General features: G+C 34.9%; 1 protein-coding gene across 4 annotated transcripts in view; it reads right to left on the bottom strand.

Moving 5' to 3' along the window:
* ROCK1 (Rho associated coiled-coil containing protein kinase 1) overlaps positions 1-23,030 on the bottom strand; it is a 152,750-nt gene that overhangs the window by 105,505 nt on the left and 24,215 nt on the right. For all 4 annotated transcript variants that reach the window (XM_045886953.2, XM_045886954.2, XM_045886955.2 and 1 more), the window contains exon 2: positions 12,885-12,966. In XM_045886953.2, coding sequence (XP_045742909.1) covers positions 12,885-12,966 — 82 coding nt within the window. The remainder of the gene's footprint in view (positions 1-12,884; positions 12,967-23,030) is intronic.

Below are 23,030 nucleotides of genomic sequence, written 5' to 3'. Positions count from 1 at the left end.
TTTCAAAATGCTAAACATAGAATTACCATATGACCTAGCAATTCCACTTTTAGGTATTAACCCAAGAGAAATGAAAACATATGTCCACATAAAAACTTGCACACAAATGTTCATTGCAGCAGTATTCATGATAGCCAGAAAGTAGAAACAATACGAATGTCCATCAAGAGATGAATGGATAAACAAAATGTGGTAAGTATATCTACACAATGGAATATTACTTGGCAATTAAAAAGAATATGTGCTACAATATAGATAAATCTTGAATAATACATCATACTAATTTCAAAAAGTTAGTCACAAAAGACCACACATATAATTCCATCTATAGGTAATGTCCATTATCTATTGCATATCTATACTGGAATAAAATAGATTAATCATTCGCCAGGGCTGGGGAGCTTAGGGAAATATGGGAGTGACTGCTAATGCATATGGGGCTTCTTTATGAAGTGATGAAATGTTCTAAAAGTGACTGGTAATGGCCGCACAACTCTAAAAATATACACAAAGAACCAATGAATTATATAATTTAAATGGGTGAATTTTATAGTACATAAATTATATCTCAACAAAGCTATTTAACAAATCAATCTTGGGTTTGGCAATGATTTTAATATAGAGCATCAAAAGCATAATCCATAACAGAAATAATTGATAAATTAGGCTATCAAATCAAAAACTTCTGCTGTGTGAAAGACAGTATATACAAACTTTTTGAGTCTGGAGTGGAGCTTATTGATCCCCCTGCCCGTAAGTGTAGGCTGAACTATTGATCAGATTCCAAACGGTAGGGTATGGAAGGGAAAACAGTAACTTTCTGGCAGAGAAGGCTGGCAGACTACTATTTTAAACCAAGTGATAAAAGTTAACATTACCATTGATAAATCATGGTATCACAAACCTATCCTCCAGTCTAACATCAAACACAAACTGTGGGACATTCTACAAAATACCTGATCACTAATCTTCAAAACTGTCAAGGTCATAAAAAAAAAAAAGCAAAGACTGAGAAACTATCAGACTAGAGGAGACTAAGGAGAAATGGCAACTGAATACAATGAAGTATTCTACATTGGATTCTGGAACCAAAACCAAAAGAAATTAATGGAAAAACTAAAGTATGTAATTAGTTAACAGTAATAGGCCAATTTTAATTTGTTAAAATTACTGACATTGTTCTGTCAATGTGCCATGTTATATAAAATGTTAACATTAGGGAAAACTGGGTAAACGGCATACACAGGAATCTCTATTCTTACAACTTCCCCATGAGTTTATATGATTTATTTTAAAAATAAATAAAGAGGATACTTAACATTTCTATTTAAAAAATCTAATTCAGTGGTATTTTATTTGTAATAACTTCAAACAAGCTTTTGTAATATCCTAGGTCATACTGCATAATTTATTCAATTTTATGGCTTCATTTTAAAATCCCAACTTTTATACTACCTTCTGTTATAAACTGCATTTGGCACTATATATCAAAATGTAAGCTGGATACAACTTTTGACTCAGCAATTCCTGGATTCACTCCAAAGAAAGAAGCAGCAAGTATGTACCACATTATATGCACAAGAATGTTCATCACAGCCTTATTTATACTAGTGGAAAACTGGAAGGAATCTGAGTGTCCACCATTACAGAAAGTTTTTAAAATTAAGGTACATTACCTTTCTCATTCAGATGGGGGGGTGTCTTTTTCTTATTTTAACCCATATTTGTTGAAATATTAATACATTTGTTCACATTTGTTCAACTGTTAACTGTTCAATGGTCATTTATTTCTTTTCCCTTTTATACTACATATTCAGCTACTTTGTCCATTTTAAAAAATTATTTTTCTTATTGATTACAAGTCTCTTCTTATATTAGAAATATAAGTTTTTTATATATTATAATTTTTTTCAGTTTGTCAATGTTCTTTATATATTTGTCTTTCCGTATACATAGTTTTGAAAAGGCAAAAATCTGTCAATGTTTCCTTGACAGTTGCTAGTCCTAGATTCCTCCTTTTAAAAAAATACATTCCCTAACTTGAAGACTATATAATTTCATCTAGTACCTTATGTCTTTACATTTCTAATATGTTATGAAGTACAGACTGAAATTCGTTTTCCCTCATATGGACATCCAATACAAATTACTGAAAAATCTACCTTCTCCCCAATGACATGTCATGTTAAGCTTGTATCAAATTTTCATATAATAAAAAAGTATGCTTCTTCACCTTCTATGATAATCTACTGGTCTTCCTGTCCTTCAAGAAAGTACTATTTTTCTTATACTTCAGTATACAGTTGAAGAATTAATCCCAATATATTATGACTACAATCCTGTCCCCACCTCCCAGAAATGGAAATACATTCACCATTCAAGTGCTAGAGTTACCAAACTATGCAAGCCATTTATAGACCTAATATGCAAAAAACTCAAGCTTGCCAAAACCTTACTACATTTCAATGCTTTCTGGCTGGAATATATCCCACATTATGCAGACTCCTACATGTACCTTAATATTTAGCTGTGGAGGAGGTTTTTTTTTTTTTTTAAGATTTATTTATTTATTTGAGAGACAGAGAGAAAGAGCGAGCACACATGCAAGAGTGGGGGAGTGGCAGAGGGAGAGAATCTTCAAGCAGACTTCCTGCTGAGGGTGGAGCCTGACACAGGGCTTGATCCCATGACCCTAAGACTGCGACCTGAGCTGAAACCAAGAGTCAGACGCTTAACTGAGCCACCCAGGCACCCTGAAATTTATCCTTTTTAAATGTAGAACAGTACATATAGGTAGTACATAAATTCTGCTTTTAGAATTGTTGCTCCTTAGAATTCCTGAAAAAGTATAGACCTCTAACTACCATCAAACTTTATATTCCAAGCAGGTGAAAACCATCTTTAGTTTTACTAGAGATAACGTAATACGCATCTTCAATATTACAGTATGTAATGAGACACTCTTAGGAGAAACTAGTCACAAACATTAAAATGAGAGCTTTTCTACAAGTCATAAAATCTTGTGATGTTTTCTTTGAATGATTATTATGACCTTAATTTAAAGTGAGAAAAAGTCTTCCCTTTTCTATTGAGCAATATGTACCTTTTGTGTAATTCTACAAGGAGCTAAGGCAAACACAGTCAAGTTGTTTTTACTTCCTTGGATGGAAGTAAATGGATTCTTTGATGATATCAGCAGAATATGCTAAACTGAAAATAACATTTCTCCTTCACTTTTTTTTTAAAGATTTTATTTATTTATTTGAGAGAGAGAATGAGATAGAGAGAGCATGAGAGGGGGGAGGGTCAGAGGGAGAAGCAGACTCCCTGCCGAGCAGGGAGCCCAATGCGGGACTCAATCCCAGGACTCCAGGATCATGACCTGAGCCGAAGGCAGTTGCTTAACCCACTGAGCCACCCAGGCACCCTCTCCTTCACATTTTTAATACAAGATAATGCTTACTGATTTTAATCACCAACCAATGAATAGCTAATTTAAAGATGACAGTAACATTCAACTATCACAGTAATCATTTAATAAGTAAAAAGGTTTCATGATTTTATGATTTTAAAAGTATAGAGAAAAAGCATTTTATGTTTTGAAACCTGCCATGGAATGACATTAAAACTTCAAGACAGTGGAAAGAGGAATAAACTTTCTAATGACCATTACTGCCTGTTTACATAAAAACAAATACCTAATTAAATGTTTGTAATCCATTAAATCTCATTTTGGGAAGGAGATTAAGAAAGTATCCACTGGAGAAAAGGTTAAACTCCATTTTATGAAACATTAAAATACGTATGATTGGTTACCAAATATAATTACTTGGAAAAATAAACAAAAACTTTAAGATACAACCCTTTTACAATGATAAATGTAATGTAATTCTTTAATATAATGATTTAATATGATTTACCCTTTAAAATGATAAAAGAAACTTTGGAAAAAATTTATTTTCCACATCTCAACTGAAATTATTTTGTTCTTGCCAAGTGTGGCTTATTCGTTGATTTATCTGTTTGCTTGTTCTTGATTTGATGATTTTACGCGGGTGGCTATCTTTTTTAGAAATCACTATTCTGAGACAGTTTAACAAGGACTAAATATGTACATCATCAATTCTAGGCTAGTGATTACATCTGGAAGAGAAAGACATGAGGCCCAAGGCGTAGATTGTAACTTAACATCTTATTTTGAACAAAAGACCAGAAGCAAATACAGCAAAATGTTAACTACTAATTTAATTGTGATCACCGATACACAGATATGTTATATTAATTCATTTGAAATATGTGGTAATAAAAAAATTAAAAAAAAACAATGATCATATCCAAACTCTACTAACAAAAGAATACTTTCTAGATCAACTCTAACAAGTCAGCATTCAACCTCTAATACATTTAACAAATATTTAATGCGTACCTAATATTTAGCCAGGTTTCACAACACAAATACAAGTGCTCCTGGTCTCATGACACTTCCATTCCAGTGATGAGGGCAAAGGAGAAGAGGAATGGAGACCAATCAAATAATCACACAAATAAATATTACCTAACTGTGATAAGTGCACAAGAGGCCATGAAAGCACATACCCAGCAGCAGTACATCTGACCTAGCTCCAGGGGCTAGGAAACTAGAGTGAATGCTTATTTGAAATTTAAAGGATGACTCCTTTAAATTGGATGGGGTTAGAAGGAATTTTAGAAAGAGGAAAACAACATCTAAAAGTATTATGGAGAAGGTATCAGAGTACTTTCTAGGAACTAAGTATAAGCCGTATGGTGGAGGTACAAGGAAACAAAGGAGTAGCAGTACAGGTAAGAATGTAACTTGAAAGGTTATACAGCAAATTGTATGAAAGGCTGGGAGTGAGATTTGACTTAAGCAATTTGCAGTTGAAAAAGAATCCTCTGGCAGCAATGTAGATAACCAACCGTAAATGCGGAAAAACAGATAAACTGAGAGTAGATAGAAGACTTACTAAGATCAATCAATGGAGATGATGAAGCATGAACAAAAATAGCTGTAATAGAAAACAAAGTTCAAGCCTCCGTCTGTAGACTGCTACTGACCAAAATCTACATTCACGGGTCTTTTCTTCAGTTTATAATAAGAGCATTTGTTTATCTTTAATTTTCTGGCAGCTCCAATATTCTGTAAAGGTTTTTTTTTATTATTATTATTAACATATAATGTATTATTTATTTCAGGGGTACAGGTCTGTGATTCAGCAGTCTTACACAATTCACAGCGCTCACCAAAGTACCTACCCTCCCCAATGTCCATCACCCAGTCACCCATCCCTCCACACTCCTCCCCTCCAGCAACCCTCAGTTTGTTTCCTATGATTAAGAGTCTCTTACGGTTTCGTCTTGTTTCATTTTTTTCCCTCTTCCCCTATGATCCTCTGTTTTGTTTCTTAAATTCCACATATCAGTGAGATCAAATGATAATTGTCTTTCTCTGATTGACTTATTTCGCTTAGCATAATACCCTCTAGTTCCATCCATGTCACTGCAAATGGTAAGATTTCTTTTTTTTTTTTTTTTTTTTTTGATGGCTGCATAACATTCCATTGTGTATATATGCCACATCTTCTTTATCCATTCATCTGTTGATGGACATCTAGGCTCTTTCCATAGTTTGGCTATTATGGACATTGCTGCTATGAACATTGGGGTGCAGGTGCCCCTTCGGATCACTACATTTGTGTCTCTGGGGTAAATACCCAGTAGTGCAATTGCTGGGTGGTAGGGAGCTCTATTTTTAATTTTTTGAGGAACCTCCATACTGTTTTCCAGAGTGGCTGCACCAGCTTGCATTCCCACCAACACTGGAGGAGGGTTCCCCTTTCTCCACATCCTTGCCAACATATGTCGTTTCCTGACTTGTTAATTTTAGCCATTCTGACTGGTGTGAGGTGGTATCTCATTGAGGTTTTGATTTGGATTTCCGAGTGATGTTGAGCACTTTTTCATGTGTCTGTTGGCCATTTGGATGTCTTCTTTGCAGAAATATCTGTTCATGTCTTCTGCCCATTTCTTGATTAGATTCTTTGTTCTTTGGGTGTTGAGTTTGATAAGTTCTTTATAGATTTTGGATACTAGCCCTTTATCTGGTATGTCATTTGCAAGTATCTTCTCCCATTCTGTCAGTTGTCTTTTGGTTTTGTTGACGGTTTCCTTCTGCAAAGGTTTTCTAAAGATCCTCAACACATCAGCATGTTCATTCAATATTCTAGGGTGTAATCTGCCTAGATCTGGGAATGTAAAGTAATTTGAAGAGCTCAAATTTCTTCTCCTTCTCTGAACTTCAATTCTTTTAAGTTTTTAAAAATCATGAGAACAATGAAAACAAAAAAAGTAGTCTTATTTTTACTAAGTAATTCTTTATCATCCCATCCATTAAGCCAAAAGCCCCAACCTGCCATTTCAGTCTTTTCTGCCATCTGTCCTCCTCCTTATCCCTTCCCACTCATCATCAACCAAGTTCAATTTAAATAAAATTCCTGGTTCCTCAAAGACATCATACTTTTAGATTGCTCTCTGACTTAACAAATGCTATTCCCTCTCTGCCTGAATTGTTCTTCCTCAATTAAGAAATCTAGCCTGGGGGCACCTGGGTCACTCAGTCAGTTGGGCAGCAGGCTCTTGGTCTGGCTCAGGTCATGATCTCTCAAATAAACAAATCTTCAAAAGAAAAAAAAAAAGAAATCTAGCCTGGTCTTTTAAGATTCAACTCAAATATTACTTTCCTTCTTAAGGCTTTCTTTACTACCTCAAGATCTGTGTATCATTACATTCTCTACAAAGTTCAACTATAAAAGTACATATATATAGAAAATATATATATAAAAGTTACTATTTGCTCCTGTATTTCCCTTCACAAGATGGTAAGATCTACAATTTTAAAGAAAAACACTGTCTTATTCTTCATGTCTTTAGCGACTGGACATGAAAAAAATATTTCAAGAACAAATGGTCTCGCAGGGGTGCCTGGGTGGCTCAGTTGGCTAGGCATCCAACACTTGGTTTCTGCTCTGGTCGTGATCTCAGTTGTGGGATGGAGCCCCACTTTGGGATTCTCTCTTTCCCCCTCCGCCCCTCCCCACCACCACCCCTCCCCACCACCACCCCCAGCTCTCTCAAAAATGAATGAATGGTGGTGGTGTGTAGTAAATTTATCACTTTCTCATACATCTTCAACCCATCACTCTAAATGGAGAAGGAAGAGTGGGGGAAGTTCCTTTTGTTGTCCTAAGAACTTCTCACAAGTCTCAGCTCATCACAGGCTTTTGGCCTAACCCAATTTTTATAGATTTATGCTACTCTTTCACATTTATCTCTGGATATATACTCATACTTGATATGGTTGTTTCAATCTGAGCTAAGAACTTCTGTGGAATAACCCTGATTTCTTGAGCTAAAACTTTCTTATATTTACCCCTTTTTGAAATTCAGCCTTCACCTGGAACCACTACTAATATGATTTATCTTTTAAATAAATTTGATTAAATCTCCTAAGCTTGGAGCACGTGCCTGACAGTGCCCAGAATTTCTTTCCTTCATTAATATAAAGTCTTAGGCAGTAGTTCTCAACTGAGAGCAATTTTATGCCCAGGGGACATTTGGCAAAGTCTTAAGACATTTTTGGTTATCACAACAGAGGGAAGAAGAGTATGCTACTGGCATCTGGAAGGTAGAGGCCAGGGATACTACTAAATATGCTACAATGCAAAGGACAGCCCCTCCCCACAACAGAGTTATCTGATCCAAAATGTCAACAGTGCCACTTCTTTTTTTTTTTTTTTTTAAGATTTTTTATTTATTTATTTGACAGAGAGAGACACAGCGAGAGAGGGAACACAAGCAGGGGGAGTGGGAGAGGGAGAAGCAGGCTTCCCACAGAGCAGGGAGCCCGATGAGGGGCTCGATCCCAGGACCCTGGGATCATGACCTGAGCCGAAGGCAGATGCTTAACGACTGAGCCACCCAGGCGCCCCAACAGTGCCACTTCTGAGAAAACCTGGTCTAAAATGAACTGAATGCTTTGTCTCAAGGTCTCTGTCAAATCCCAAATGCTAACCAATTCAGACTTTTCGGTCACAATTAAACTCAGAATAGCTAATTATTCTCATTATTTTCTCAATAAATAATTGGCAAAGCAAATAAAAAGTCTGTTAACTGTTAATATGCTTTTATAAGTAGATAGCTGCTACACCATCACTCCCAGAGCTAATATGCCACTTTTGTAATCTATAAGGAAAGCTATAGTATGCTACCATAAAATACCATTTCAGGGTTTATTTTTTTATCCAAACAAATGCTCTCTACCACATTTTTACTCTCAGGTTCATGGAATTTCTCATACAATACTCTTCCCTCCTCTATTATCTTCTTTTAGACTGGTTATATTTGTTTAATAAGTTTGCTTTTCTACTAACATAATTATGAATCCTGTACCCCAAATTTCAGTGACATTCATAATGGTTTACAAACATATACAGTCATAATCACTGTTCCCAAATTCTCCCTTTCTCCTCCTTCCAATCACTCCCCCAAACAGGTTTCTTCTAAAATGTGACTAACTCCCACCATTTTATCTGGATCTCTAACGCCTACTTAAAATTCACCTTAAAATCTTTATTAGTTACATGAGGATGATAAACATTTTCTTTGTAGTCCTTATTATTCAGGTATCATAGACCGGAGTCCAGAAAAGCAAATCTTTATATTTAACTAATTATTCAGTCAAATGGTCACAGATTCTCATTTCCCTTTCAGTCTGTAAACATTCTTCAACATGAAGAGATGAAAATTAACAGTCTGTAATACAGTTAGGCCTGAAGTTTAAAATATTTCAAACTGCTATACTTTAAAGTTGTTATACTCTAGTGAGACTTCAGCTGAATTACTAAAGAGAAAGATTTTATCCCATGTCAGGTGTATCCTTAGATCACTATATCTGGTATGTCAGGAAAAAGCAATTCAAAGCAAACATTCACCTTCAGTAAAAAAATTCTAATGTACTTACTAATGAAAGCTATAAATATCCATATAATTGAATTTTAGCAGAATATAAAATCCTATCATTCTATGAAGATCTATTACTCTGTGTGAAGTATTACATAAATATAATTTGAGTGGAAGGGGAATGTTATGTCATATAAACAGAATCATACAGTATATACCCTTTTGTGCCTGGCTTTTTCCACTTACAAGTCCCAATGCTTTTGAGATTTATTGATGCTGTTGCACATATCAGTTAATTTACTCCTTTTTACTGTTAAATATTCCATTATATGGATGTACCACAATTTGTTTATCCACTACCAACGGATGGGCATTCAAGTAGCTTCCAGTTTACAGCAATTTTGAATAAAGCCACTTGAACATTCTCAAAGAGGTCTTTGTGTGGACACATGCTTTCGTTTCTCTTGAATAAATACCCAGAAGTGGGATTCCTGGTTCATAAAGTAAAGCATGTATAACTTTATAAGAAAAACACCAAACTGTTTTCCAGAGTGCCTTACCATTTTACAAACCACCCAGCAATGTGCCAGAGTTCAGTTGCTCCACATTTTCACATATACTTGATTCTGTCAGTTTTTAAAATTTTAGTTATCTTAATAGATGTGTAATAGCATCTCATTGTGGCCATAATTTGAAAGTATCCAATGACTAAACATGCTGCATATTGGCCAGCTGTGTATCTTCTTTGGGGAAATGTCTATTTAAATCACTTGTTCATTTTTAAATTGGGTTATCTTTTTATTGTTGACTTGTAAGACTTACTTATATATTCTATATACCAATCCTTTATCAGGTATACGATATGCTAACATTTTCTCCCATTCTGTGGGTTGTCTTTTCACTCTCTTGACAGTGTCCTTTGAAGCACAAAAGTTTTTAGTTTTGATGTCCATTTTATTTATTTTTCTTTTGTTGCTTGTACTTTAGGTATTATATCTAAGAAACTAATTCAAGAGCATAAAGACTTATGCCAACATTTTCTTCTAAGAGTTTTATAGTTTGGTTCTTACACTCTGAATTAATTTTGTATATGGTGTAAGGTAGGAATCCAACTTCATTCTTTTACGTATAGATATCCAGTTGTCTGAGCACCATTTATTGAAAAGATTATTCTTTCCCCTTTCACATGTTTTGCAACTATTTTCTCCCAGTCTATGGCTCATATTTTCATTTTCCTAGCAATATCTTCTGAAGAGAAAAAGTTTTAAATTTTGATGAAACCTAATCTATTTTCTTTTAAAAGTAGTTTGTGTTATTTGTGTCCATCTAAGAAAGTCTTGCCTAACCGGTCACAAATATTTTCTGTGTTTTCTTCTAGAAGTGCTATTTTAGCTCTTAAGTCTAGTCTATGAAAAATTTTGAGTTACTTTTTGTATATGGTGTGAAGTAAGGTTCGAATTCTGAATTACCTTGTCACCTTTGCTGAAAATAAGTTGACTGCATATGTATGGGTCTATTTCTGGATTCTCTATTTTGTTCCATTTATTTATGTTTATTCTTTCATTAATATTATACTGTCTTGATCTTGAAAATCCTATAGTGTTAATTCTCCAGCTTTGCTCTTACTTTCTAAAATTGCTTTGGCTATTCCAGATCCTTCACATTTTCATACGAATTTTAGAATTGCCAGTCACTTTATACAAAAAAAAAAACAAAACCCTGCTTAGGTTCTGAGAATACATAGATTCTATTTATAAGTTAATATGGGGACTCTTAACATTTTATTATTGAATTGTCCCATCCATGAACATTGAATATCTACTTTTTTTTTTTTAGGTCTTCTGTAATTTCTCAGTAATATTATGTGGTTTTCAGTATACAAGTCTTATACATATTTTGTCAAATTTATCCCTAAATTTGTCATGTTTTTGCTTCTGTTGTAAATGTTTAGGTGCTATATTTGTTACATCAACTTCAAATTGCTTGTCGCTAATATATAGAAATACAATTGCTTTCTGCATAGTAATCTTCTAATTTGCAGTCTTGTTGAACTTAACTAGTTCTTACAGCTTTTTGGGTAGAATCTTAACATTTTTGTTTATACAAAAGCATGCTGTTTGAATAAAAAATTTTTTACTTCTTCCTTTTTAAATCTACATGATTTTTCTTTATTTTACCTTACTGCACTGTCTAGAACTTCCAGGACAATGTTGAATGAAAGTGGTAATAACAGAAGACAGGCCCGCCTTTTCCTGATCTTAACGGGAAAGCATTTAGTCATACACAATTATATACACTCTAACTGTAGGTTTTTTGTAGATTCTCTTTATCACTGTAAGGAAGTTTCCTTCATTTCCTAGTTTGCAGAGATATATTTTTTAATCAAAAATGGATACTGAATTTTATCAAATGCCTTTTCTTATCTCCTGAGATGGTATTATGGATTTTCTTTTTTAATATGTTAATGTGATAAATTACACTAATTGATTTTTGAACCTTGAACTAACTTTACAATGCAATCTTGGTATAAACCCTCCTTCATCACAATTTTTACATAATGCTAGATATAATTTGCTAAAATTTTGTTATGTTACTCTCTGTACTTTTCTCCTATTTAAAAACTAGACTAAACTTACACATTTTTCAGTTAAAAGTTTACTTTAGGCTTTATACTTTCATTTTATTTTACTTATTTCTACTGTGGCTATTGATATTCCTATTTTAAAATGTAATATAAAGGCATACTTATATTATGAAAGCAGTAATGCTGCATAGTAAAATGAGTAATAAATTAAGAAAGCATGTGTTCCCATCTTTCCTGCCTACTTTACAGAATCACACAGCCCCTCCTCTGTACCAATGAGCATTTATTCTTTGCCTCTCATCAAATAAGAAATGGTCAAGATTCTCCACCTTTTTAGTTCTTTTGCTCTATTTTTAAGTAGGTTGGTAAACTAATGTAAGCAGTGATAAAATTCTCCTGTAATTTCAGTAAGATGTGAGAAATTAAGAAAATTTATAGTTAAAAAGTTCCCAATTCAGGTTCTGGCACCAATTCCAAAATAAAATTTGGTTGAATAAATATTTTTATAAAAAACAGAGACACTTAAAAAAATTAAATTGATCAGTAAAATTCTAAGGCAAGATTTCAAAGTGTAAAAACGAAAAATACAACAGGGAAAAAGATCATACTAGAAAAATAAACTTTTCTAACAAGACATATGCAACCAAAATTGAGTAACACAAAACCAACCCAACTCAAATGTTATCACTATGTATGGTTTAGAAACAGAAATAAAGAAATGGAGTGGGAAAGATTTCATGATCTAAATTTTATTATCATTTTTTAAGATTAAAAGTTTGAAACTATCTTAATAAATTCTTTAATCAAATTTTAAGTGATAAAATCTAAGTATCAAAATCTAAAAAGGTTTTTAGAAAAGAAAGTCTGTAAAGCCTAAATATAAGCCAGATTTCATGGAGAAAATTCTCCTTATCTCAATGGTAGGAGGGCTTTTCATGTGCAAGCTGTTCTTACCTGCAGGTATTAAAATATAATAGCTAATGATTTACAAAAGAAAAATAGAGGATAAATATAACACTACTGAAATTCAATGTGCATGTATGTATATTATTATTTTAACATACTTATTTTAGCCATTACTTCTCATTCCCTTTTCTGCAAAATATTTTATAAAATATTCTCCTATAAGGCACTCAAATTAATAAACTAATTAATATTGTTTCTTTCCTATCTCCTCAATTTCCTGCTCATTTTATGTAGGAATTTTAGATGAAATAACCAAAGAGTAGACAGAAGAAGGAAAAAAAAAAGATGGGCTTGAATTCTCTAAGTCAAGATTTTGTTATATACAGTCTGTCATTAACCTCCACAAAAAATTACTTACATCTGCTTAAAAAGTTGTCAATATTTTTGTTTTTTCTTAAGGCAGGAAAATCCAAATCATATACCAAAGCATCCAATCCATCCTAAACAAATAAACAAACAAAACAGTTAGTTTTTGGGGTCACACTATGAACACTTTTCTTTTTTATGAGTAAAGAATAAAACATATGCTTTAACATTTAATCTGCCCTCTCTCATATATCTTGCATTCACTTAACACCTTCTGCAAGGTTACATGGGTGCCACAAAAAGATAAAATCTGTTTTTATTTATTTTATATATAGATTTTTCACCTTCTAAATTGCCCAGTCTGAGAAGCAGCAAAATCACCGCAAATTGGCTACACATGACTTCAATGCATGCCCTTTCCCTCCATGCCCTTTCATTCCCCGACTACTACATTTATCTTTATTTCACACTCATCAAAAACAAATGGCCTGTATTTGTGACTATCAGTATTTTACAAGGTAGTAGCTAAATGTCAGTGCCTAAAATATGTGTAGTATAAAATAAATTCTGCATTTAGATACATTTTTTAATTATGAAAACACACTGGGGTTTCATAAGGGTTTTATTTCTTTCTTTGAAGCACTTTATAGGACAACCATTAATAAAGGACAAACATGGGTTTCTACTTTTAAGTGGATTTTTAAATATTATCTAAGTAAGTGTAGGACAATGTGAAGGTGTACCAATCAGTGTTGAAGTAGGAATGCATCTATTCCATTTATATCTTGTGGCAGGAGAGGAGGAACATTCAGATAATCCCAAGTAATCTTCATTTTATTTAGCTGGGGAAATTCAGCGGAGCCCAAGAATAAAAACAGAAGCAGCAGAGGAAGACACACCTTCTGCAGACCCTGTACAGTCACGTTCGCCAAAGGTTGGAGGAAAAATTAAAGCCAGAGGGTAAGTGTGACCACTCAGCTATTTTAGAATACAAGTATTTAAAATATTTCCCTAGGAAACCAGAAAGCAGAGTCAAACTTAAACACGCTTTAAAATACATAATTGCAGGCACCTGCCTTTGGCTCAGGTCATGTCCCAGGGTCCTGGGACTGAGTCCCACATCGGGTTCCCTGCTCAGCAGGGAGTTAGCTCCTCCCTCTCTCCCTCTCTCCCTCTGCCCCTCCTCCCTGCTTGTTCTCTCTCTCTCTCAAATAAATAAATAAAATCTTAAAAAAAATATATATATATAATATATATCATTGCATGAGTTGGAAACTGAACATGGAAAAATAGGTAATACTAATGCTGTTGATTGCTTGAAGAGACCAACCCACCCAGTAACTGGCTTTTCAAAATTCACAGTTTGTGCAGATCTGAAGAAAAAGCTCCTCCACTAATGCAAATTTATCTATCTTTAAGATATATTTCCTAGAATCTTCTAAAAATTTGAATATTTCTGGTAGTTCTTTGTACAGAAAAAAAGATGAGAACCTTTTTTATGAAAACACGGTTTTTAGAAAGACCAGCTGATGCTTGTTCTATTCTAAACTGGAAAACCAAACCAAGGGCAGCTGGGTGGCTCAGTTGGTTAAGCGACTGCCTTCAGCTCAGGTAATGCCAGGATGGAGTCCCACATCGGGCTCCCTGCTCAATGGGGAGTCTGCTTCTCCCTCTTACCCTTCTCCCCTCTCGTGCTCTCTGTCTCACTCTCTAATAAATAAATAAATAAATCTTCAAAAAAAGGGGAAAACCAAACCAATAAATATGTGAACTCACTATTTTCTAGGAAAAGATAAATATGATTTTTTTTAAAAAAGATCTTTAAGTTCTTTAAGGCAGACACCACAGTTAATATCTCATTTTTTCCCACAACTTATTCAGAATGACTGAACTAGTAGGCATAAAATGTACATCAAGCCAGTGATATTTATGCTCAACAGCAATGGCATTACATTATTCAAGAAATATTTTTCTTAAAAGTTTCAGTGCACCGGGTCACTCCCCAAAATTAGACTATAGAGTAGTCCAAGTACTACTGACGACACAAGAAAATTTTTAGGCAAAATTTTGGTACCTTAAAGTTGTCTGGAATATAATCTCAATATATATATTTACAATAACTATTATTTTAGGAGTTCCTAGTAAACATCTACTTCCAAAGACACTTGCAAATTTTAAAAGATTCAGAACTAAATTATAATAGCTTAAATTGGGGCGCACCTGGGTGGCTCAGGCGGTTAAGCATCTGCCTTCAGCTCAGGTCATGATCCCAGGGTCCTGGGATCTGGCCCCATGCGGGGCTCCCTGCTTCGTAGGGAGTCTGCTTCTCCCTCTGCCCTTCCTCCTATTCATTCTCTCAATCTCTCTCTCTCAAATAATAAATAAAATCTTTAAAAAATAATAATAATAGCTTAAATTGTTTTTAAAAAGTAAGAGAAAGATATATTAAATTTTACCCACATGCTCTCTTTGGTAAATAATCGAAAACAACTGCTTCCAATCTTACTCAAGTTTTTTTTTTTTAATTACTAAATGTTAGGCACAAAAGAACCTCAAAAATTACCTTGTTGAACAACCTATCAAGTAGCAATCAGAAATATTAACTGACTTGTCCCAATACTGGCTAGTAAGCTGTATCAAAATCAAAATGCTAACTCTTAGTTTAGTAAAGATACAACATGACCATGATAAAAACATGATTGAAAAAATCCTGAATCTCTTAAAAATGAAGGTAGGAATTGAGAATAAATATGTCTATTTAAACTCAAGCTGTACTGTTCAAAAATTATTGGAAAACCACAAGTCATTCTTCTAATTATAACTAGAAAGGACACTGGCTAGGACTCAAATCTGTTTTCTTTATTATACCACTACTCCCTCTTCTGCATGACCTTCCTTAAACTACCTATAAAAACTAACAGTTTCCCCTGTCTTATTTTTTACTTCAATATTCAAGCTAGATTTCAAATGCCTTCAGTAAGGTAAGCCCCAGAACTGATCATCCCATTTTACTCATAATATAGTAGATAAAACTGTTGGCTCTCCTAATTCAACAATTATTTCCCCTTTCCACCTTCCTAATTTAACTGTGAATTTTGTTCAAGCCACCCAACTTCCTCCATGAGCTTTCAAGGAGTGGGAAGACTTTCCTCAGCTTCAGGAGGTTGGTTCTAAATAGTCTAATCTAAACCCAACATCATGGCCCATTAGTCTTGCCAGTGTTCACTTTAAGTACAGGAACATGGTAATAGTCTGTCACATGAGACATGAGGGGAAAACCTACAGAAGGATTCTGGGGGAAAGTTTCTTCTCTCTTAAAAAGTGATACATGTAAGAAATATCTTCCTTTCAAGAGAAATTGTCATGTCTGTGCATGACACCTAAAACAGCAGCCATTTTGCAGCCTCAAAGAAGTTGGTAGATGACAAAGTTAAGCACAATGAGGGCAACAGAGCCAAGGATGGAAGGAACCTGGGTCCCTGATGATTGTTTGTTCAATCACTTAATTAATCTACTCTGGAGCCACTCTACCCATGCCTGAGATAATGAACTGTCTGATTCAATTGCATTGGATTTTCTATTTCTTATAACTTAAAAGCATCCTAACTAAAATACATAACAAGGGCTCAATAAATGTCACTGAACTGAAATAGCATTAACCAATGCATGAGTTATAGGGACTTGCTGCACTGAAAGGGTGAGAGAATTGCCCATTCAATAGTAACGACAGGGGCAAGATGTCACTAACAAAAGTGTCACTCTTTGGTAAATGTTTGTATAACTGGACAAACCATGAAGACGAATGATTTTTGAGTCATGCTTAATAATAAAATGAATTCCAGATGGGCCAAAAGAATTCAACCATGAGGATATAAAGCAAAAGCATTTTTTGAAAGAAAAAAACATAGTATATTTGCATGCTACTACTGGGAGGACAAGTCAAATAGCCTTCCTGAGGTTTTCTCTTTTGTAAAATGAGGATAATAACTACCTACAACTCACAATGATTTGTGACAATTAAATGAGTGAATTATGTAAAGTGACCCTTAATGGTCCCACTTCCCCCCTTTCCTTTATTTCTCTGACATTTGAAAGTTTTACAAATTAGTCTCACTATTGCTAGAAATGACATAAAGAGAAATATAGACATTTTAGTCATGCAGTTAAAAAACTCTTAAGAGTAAATCTTAGGTCACTATGTTATAAACCCTTCTCCAACACAGTAATCCACATCTATGATTTTTTTTTTTTTTTTAACACCAGGTACCTGACTTTCACTTGGCCACAGAATTCGATAACACATTTGTTAATGGAAAACTAGATGTCTCCACTAATTGTATATGGTGACTAGGTGTCTAGACCTATAACCATACACTTTTAATTTTATAGTAGTATGAGATAGTGTATGGCTTTTCAGGATTGTCCATAAGCAAAATTTATATGCCTTTTATCAGAGAAATAAGAACAAAAAGGTATCTAGTGTAATCTAAAGCATATACAAAACAGAGGCTATGGGGAGTCAAGACACTGTGGTAGAGGAGAGTGATGCAGGCTTCCATTTTCATGCAGTGGATAAGTTACACAAGGAATGTCTATTTCCAACCATAAATTGGGGGAAGGAATTCTGACTTTTATTCAACACTCTAAAGTTCTGTAAATAATGAATAAGACTTCTCCACTTCCTAAAGTCCATATTCTAGTGCCAGAACTCAGGATCTTAACAGAAATTAACATTCCTCCAAGTGCAAAAACAATTGACAAGGAGTTAACAGCCATAATATTTTGGATATTAACCCCTTATTGGATATATCATTTGCAAATGTCTTCTCCCATTCACTAGCCTGCCTTTTTGTTTTGTTGATGGTTTCCTTTCCTTTTTATTTTGGTGTAGTCCCAATAGTTTATTTTTACTTTATTTCCCCTGCCTGAGGAGACATATCCACAAATATGCTCTAAGGCCAATGTCCCAGAGATTACTGCCTCTATTTTCTTTTAGGAGTTTTATAGTTTCATGTCTCACATTTAGGTCTTTAATCCATTTTGAGTTTATTTTTGTGTACAGTGTAAAGAAAAGTCCAGTTTCATTCTTTTGCATGTAGCTGTCCAGTTTCCCCAGCAGCGTTTATTGAAGACTGTCTTTTCCCCATTGTATATTCTTGCCTCCTCAGTTGTTGATTAACTGACCATACAGGCATAGCCTTACTTCTGAGCTCTCTATCTGTTCCACTGATCTATTTTTGTTCCAGTACTCTTACTGTTTCGATTACTACAGTTTTGTAGTATATACCTTGCAATCTGGGATTATAATACCTCCAGCTTTGTTTTTCTTCCTCAAGACTGCTTTGGCAATTTGAGGTCTTAAGTGGTTCCATAGAAATTTTTGGATTGTTTGTACTAGTTCTGAAAAAAAAAAAAAGTGCTATTGGTATTTTGAAAGGGATTGCACTGAATCTATAGATTGCTTTGAGTAGTGTGAACACTTTAACAATACTAATTCTTCCAATCCATGAACATGGTGTATCTTTCCATTTGTTTGATGGAAAGGATGTTTTGATAACAGACAATATACCATTTAAAGAAAATGTTTGGGTATATTTTGATCTCTTCACCAGGTAAAGAGGGAAGGAATTTCTCAAAATTAAGCACTGATATGAAAATGAAAACAGAATTTCCTCAAAATTTTAACAACTTCTGATATTAAATATGATTAAAATCTGTTTAACTAGTGTGACATTACTACACACATGCCAATACTCCCTAGGACAACTACAGTGCAAAAAAATTATGTATTCTAAATACTTAATAAAACATACAACGGCTCTTTCCAATCAGTCTTCAGCTATACCTTTCCAGCCTCATTTTCTCTACATGCAAGTATCTAGTCCTGGGCCACAGTGTGCGCCAGCTATTTCCTAAATAGGTCGTGCTCATTCTACCCCACTGCCTTTACGCTTGTTCTTTTCTCCAGCTGGAATGTGAACAGTACTTCAAATTGCCTCAAATGTTGCTTACTTTGTACTCTTTCCCCAACACCCTGAGAAAATGTTAATGATGACCTCCTATGTGCTCCCTATTATAGGAATTGTTGTATGTTATACTGTAATTATTTATAGGTCTCCCTTCTCTTCTATAGGAAAAAAGACATAACAGTAGCAACAGTAATAATAATACTTCCTGTATCTGGGAGTTCATTGGTTAGGTAGAAAAAGTAGTATTACAGCATCCTCAATGTTGTAACTAGGTACTACATGAACAGAGAAAGGACAGTTTAACGAAATTGGGCTTCAAGGAGGAGATGAAATTCGAGCTGATCCTTAAAAACAAATAAGGAAGAATAAGATAGAGGTAGGCAAGGCAATCTAGGAGAGAGGAAAGGCAAGGAGAATTCAGAAAATGAGAATAGGATGCTTTGGTCCTAGAAGGGTGAGAAGGAGGAAATGAAGGAGACAAAGCTGTGAAGATGGGTTACAGAATGTGCATTAAAGGTGTAACATACCAGGCTAAGAATCTGAGTATTTATCTTCTGATATCCATTTGGAACCACAGGAATTTTGGGGGGAAAGAGAGTTGAGTGACATGACTGGTTTTTATTTTACTAAAGCCTGGCAAGGATAAAGATGATAAATTTGAAAAGCAAGAGACAGGTATAGAAATTAGGAATTAGGAGAACACTATGGTAACAAAAGCACAAGAAGATGAAAGTCTGAACTAAATTGGAGCAACAAGGGGGAGCCTGGGTGGCTCAGTCGGTTAAATATCTGCCTTCAGCTCAGGTCATGATCACGGGGTTCTGGGATCTAGCCCCGCTCTGGGCTCCCAGCTCAGGGGGGAGCCTGCTTCTCTCTCTCTCATTGTCCCTCACCCCGCTCATGTTCTCACTCTCTGATAAATACATAAAATCTTTTAAAAAATTTTTATAAATCATAAAAAAATAAATTGGAGCAACAAGAATGGAGCATTAGAAACAAAAGAACCTGGTGAGTGACCAAAAGAGAAACAGGAAGGGTTAAGAATGATTATGTGATTAGAAAATTATTTATATCTTCTATTTTAGGTGAGTAGTGACTTCATTAACCAAGGCAGATAATATAATTTTTTTTGGAAACAATTTTTTGGAAAGATAAATATTCTAGATATAAAATTTGAGGTTCCTGTAGAATACCATTTTATGGCTAATGAGATGGGAGTTGAAAATGAGTATGAGTTCAACAGAGTAACTGGGCTGTGATACAAATCTGTACGTCATGAGAACCCACTTAAATCCATGAAAACAGATGCAATTACCCAGTGAGTATAAACAATGGGAGAATGGAAAAAGAGTAAAGAATGTCACCCTGGGGAACATTAACATCGGAGAGGTAAGTGGAGCAAAAATGGCTAACAAGCAGTCAGAGAGGTGAAAGGCATCATGAAAGCTGAGATAACTCTATAACTTAAAAGCAGAGTAAAATGCCACAGAGATGTCAAATAGAATGAAAAAAGCAAAAGAAGCCAAATAATTTGTAATTAAATATGGTTTAAGATGGTTAGATGGTTGCTCAGCAATGTGAATATACTTAATTCCACTGAAGTGTACACTCAAAAATAATTTAAATGCTAAGTTTCATCTTATATATTTTACTACAATTGTTTTTAAAAAGTCACTACTGAACATCAACAAAATGGTGGATTAGTAAACTCCCAGCTCTCATTCCCCACTGATACAAAATAGAACAAAAAAATCCCAGAAGCTCTCTGAACGAACTTTGCAGCAACTTAGAAAAACAATCAAAGGTTTAGAGCAGTCAAGCAAATGTCCAATTAAGTAAAAGCCATCTTCAAATGGTAGAAAGTTTTGTGATATTTTTACTCACTCTTATCCCACTTCCTCCAAATGGGGGCAAGCTTAGTCTTGAGCAGGCAGCAGATTGGTTCCCACTTCCCCCATCTTGAATCAGAGGAAGCACAGTAAAGCCATATTGGTAACTTACTGTATATATCTGTTATAAACTGTCTGGGGAATTCCTGAAAGACTAAGGCAAGGACCTCATCTGTTTTGCATAACTTGGAACACAGGCAAAAAAAAAGCAGTGGGCATTGCTTATAAAAGCTGCAAAACAACTACAATACCCATAGACACCCGAGACAAGAGATTATAGTAGAAATGTACAATAGACCATCTAGCCCCAGAGGAGAAACTGCAATGAAACTATTTGAAAAATTAAAAAGAAAAGGTCACTATCAATCTTTAATAGAATGGCATAAACCAGCTTCTAGTGGGTAGAAAAATTAATGGAGGGGCACCTGGGTGGCTCAGTTGGTTAAGCCTCTGACTACTGATTTTGGCTCAGGTCATGATCTCGGGGCTCTGAGACTGGGCATGGAGCCTGCTCAAGATTCTCTCTCCCTTTCCCTCTGCCCCTCCCCACCCCCCACACTCTCCCTAAGTGTGCACACTCTCTCCCTTTAAAAAAAAAAAAAAAAAAGGTTAATGGAAAATGAACAAATAATGGCCAAAAGAAAGGAGACAGATTAGAAGCCTGCATGATTAGAACCTAAACTTGATGGAATACTAGTAGGTAGAAGAGATATAGATTTATAGAAGATAAATAATTAAGTGAGGGTCCAAGAAATGTTAGGGAGTACAGAATGAAGAAACAAAGATGAGACATTAACCTTGTAAAAAAGAAAAATACTGGGCGCCTGGGTGGCTCAGTTGGTTAAGCAACTGCCTTCGGCTCAGGTCATGATCCTGGAGTCCCGGGATCGAGTCCCGCATCGGGTTCCCTGCTCAGCGAGGAGCCTGCTTCTCCCTCTGACCCTCCCCCCTCTCATGTACTCTCTCTCATTCTCGCTCTCTCAAATAAATAAATAAATCTTTAAAAAAAAAAAGAAAAATACTTCTACGTAAATAGTATCCTCTCAAAAGGACATGGAGTCATATGCTAATCTAGAACACTTAATAGTCTCATGATCTTAGCAAGTTATTAGCCCCTCACAGCCTCAATGCTCTCATCTGTAAAACAAAGATAACTACAATAACTACTACACAGGGCTGTTATAAGAACCTGATATATCCTAGTAAGTCACAGAAAAATACTCATGGATAATTTCAAAAAGGATTTTCCTCCCTATCACTTTACAAGTGTACAGGTATGGATGAACAGAAGCTAGACTTTCTCATGGTACGAATAAATGAAAAAGTTCATATGATTTGATCTTTCTTTGGGAAAGTGTTGTTTTTCAAAGTACTCTTTCAAATGACTGGGTTTTTTTTTTTCCCTTTGGGGAAAAATAAATAGATGTCATATGTTCTTTACTTAGCAGCAGTATAACAATATTTAAAAAAAAAAAACAGCTAATGTTATCTTCTTAAAGTTCCTATAAAAATTTTCATAAGATCAGGTTTTTTTTTCTTTAAGTAGGCTCCATGCCCAGCATGGAGCCCAAAACAGGGCTTGAGCTCACAACCCTGAGATCAAGACCTGAGCTGAGATCAAGAGTTGGACACTTAACCAACTGAACCACCCAGGCACTCCATCCAGATCTTGATCACTCTGGGATAAAAGGGGGAACCTGGGTGGCTCAGCCGGTTAAGCGGCCAACTCTTGGTTCCAGCTCAGGTCATGATTTCATGGTCCTGGGATCAAGCCCCACACTGGGCTCCTAAAAAAACTATTATATTAAATGTAAATAGTCTGAAGCAACAATTCAAGTTAAAAGACAGATTATCAGAGCTGATAAACAAAACATGACCAATCTACAGAAATGAAACTTACTTCAAATATAACAATATAGGTAGATTAAAAATAAAGGGATAAGAAACAATATACCATGCAAACAGTAATCAAAACTAAGCTGGAATGGATATATTATTGCGAAACAAAGTAGACTTCAGAGCAAAGAGAATTACTGGGAAGAGAATGCGAAATTACGTGATGATAAAAGAGTCAATCCATCAAGAAGGCATAGCAAACTTAAATGATTATGTTCTAGACAACAGAGCTACAAAATATGTGAAGCAAAAATGGATAGAAATGAAAAGAAATATACAAATCTACAATTTTAGTTGGATACTTCCACACTCCTCTCTCAGCAATTGTTAGAACTAGACAGAAAATCAGCAAGAAGAAGAACTCAACACCACCAATGAACCAACAGGATCTAATTGACATTTACAGAATATCCCACCCAACAACAGCAAAATACACATTCCTTA

This window comes from Mirounga angustirostris, unplaced genomic scaffold, assembly GCF_029215605.1.
Source record: "Mirounga angustirostris isolate CCGP_5_RB_7025 unplaced genomic scaffold, mMirAng1.0.hap1 SCAF_14, whole genome shotgun sequence".
In the NCBI taxonomy this organism is placed as follows: Eukaryota; Metazoa; Chordata; class Mammalia; order Carnivora; family Phocidae; genus Mirounga; species Mirounga angustirostris.
Note: the sequence above shows the minus strand (reverse complement) of the source record. Positions and strands in the feature narration are given on the sequence as shown.